This window comes from Mastomys coucha, unplaced genomic scaffold, assembly GCF_008632895.1.
Source record: "Mastomys coucha isolate ucsf_1 unplaced genomic scaffold, UCSF_Mcou_1 pScaffold5, whole genome shotgun sequence".
NCBI lineage: Eukaryota > Metazoa > Chordata > Mammalia > Rodentia > Muridae > Mastomys > Mastomys coucha.
Genome location: NW_022196911.1, coordinates 53,333,676 through 53,335,437, shown reverse-complemented (window position 1 = coordinate 53,335,437; position 1,762 = coordinate 53,333,676). Strand labels below are relative to the sequence as shown.

General features: G+C 45.1%; 1 protein-coding gene across 1 annotated transcript in view; it reads left to right on the top strand.

Annotated features, from left to right (window-relative positions):
- Nucleotides 1-1,486: 1,486 nt before the first annotated feature.
- The window catches only part of Pgbd2 (piggyBac transposable element derived 2), a 1,389-nt gene continuing 1,113 nt past the window's right edge, over nucleotides 1,487-1,762 (top strand). Inside the window, 2 exon segments of the mRNA XM_031352875.1 lie at nucleotides 1,487-1,613; nucleotides 1,616-1,712. Coding sequence (XP_031208735.1) covers nucleotides 1,595-1,613; nucleotides 1,616-1,712 — 116 coding nt within the window. The 5' untranslated portion in view covers nucleotides 1,487-1,594.

The window sequence follows — 1,762 nt, the reverse complement described above, 5'->3', positions numbered from 1 at the left end:
TAGGGTGATACTGCCCTCTAGTGGTTAGTATGACAGTACAGTATCCTGGCTCCCACAACTCAGAGACCTGCCCCCAATACACTCAAAGAATTGTCTGTCTCCTAATCCAGGTTGGAAAGCCCTGCTTTAAACACATGTAATAGATTTCAGCTCAGTCCGGTATGCAATGTTCAGCTTGCAGAACGGCACAAGCACTCTTCAGTGGCCTTGCAGCTGTTATGCCCAGAGTCCACGAGAAAACCCAAATGAGCCCAAGAATTAAAAAGTCCAATGTAACTTACAAAAGAGCCTTTTATTCAAGTCCATACTTGATCACACACTTTGCACTCACTAAGAGCAAATGCTCGCATGTGACCCCGAGCCCGGGAAACACATGAGTTTGTATACAAAGTTGGAAATTCTTAGGATGCTTCAGAGTGAGGGGAGTAAAATGTTATAACCATTTGTTAGGGCAGCACTGAAGCTGGTGGGGGATTAATGGGTGTCTGTTTTGGTGTTATCAGGAACTAATTTTATGGCCAGCCATAACTGTCTGTGACCTCTGGTTACTTTTTCTATGATTTAATGGGGGGAGCTCTGATCCCCTCTGGGTTGTTATTCCTTTGAGGTCTCAAGGACAGGCTCCTGGAGAGTTCTGCTGCTTATCAGAGAGTGCCAGCCAGCCTTGGCTACACCTAGACTGGGAGGATGTCTCTCATTAGCACTTGGCTCTAGGAGATGTTTTCATTAAGGGAGGTTTAAAGGTAGTGCCGGTCCAGAGTTCTCTCTCAGAGCTGTGAGGAAGAGGCGGAGGGGGGAGGGAGCCCTGTGCTAGCTACAGCATGGAGACCAGCTGCCTGGTCTTGAGCTTGCCTTGGGAAGGAGGGAAAAATGAGAAGCTTTCTGCAGGGACAAACTGTCCATACACAACACTGGAGTTTCTTAAGTAAGGTGTTAACCACAGAGAACTAACATTAGTAATTCCGGGGTCACTACACAGCCGCTTGCCTCCTGCTTCTCACTGCTTCTGGTCCTGGTCATGTCAGCCTTTGCCTTTTCATTTATTTTTCCAGATTTTGTACCCATGAAATGAAACCTTCTGGTTTTAATTTTCATTTTCTGAGTAGTGGAGAGATTAAATGTTTTCACATTAATATTTCTTTTGTCCCCATAAATGTTTTTGTCCATTTTCCTATTGTGGTAGTGGTGATGGGAGTGGTGAGGTGGGGTAGGGGTGGGGGTGGTGATGATGGTAGGAGTGGAGGGGTGCTGGTGGTGGTGATGGTGGTAGTGAGGGTGGTGGGGGGTGGTCGTGGGGATTCTTGATAGTCGCTGGGATTTTTTTTTTCCTCCTGCATGTTCTAGATTCTTTATAAGGCCAAAATACAAATCTTTATATTTGCAGCAAATAACTTCTACTTGTGAATTTTGTCTGCTAAATGGGAAAGTTGTCGGTTTATTTTTAAATTTAGCATTACTACTGTTTATTTTGCAGTACAAAGGATAAACGTGGACTCAGCAGAAAAATATCACCCTAGATCTCACAACCCAAGAACTGAAGTATGTTTCGGGCATCTTGATTTTAAGTGGATACATATCCTACCCAGGGACGTGGATGTTTTGGGAGACAACTCCTGACATCGCCTTGTGGCTGATGCTATCAGAAGGGACAGGTTTGAGCTGATCTCCTACCTGCATTTTGAGGATAACAGTGAACTCGATGAAAGCGATAGGTTTGCCAAGGTCATCTGTATGAACTGCAACTTCCAGAAGCATGCTCCCC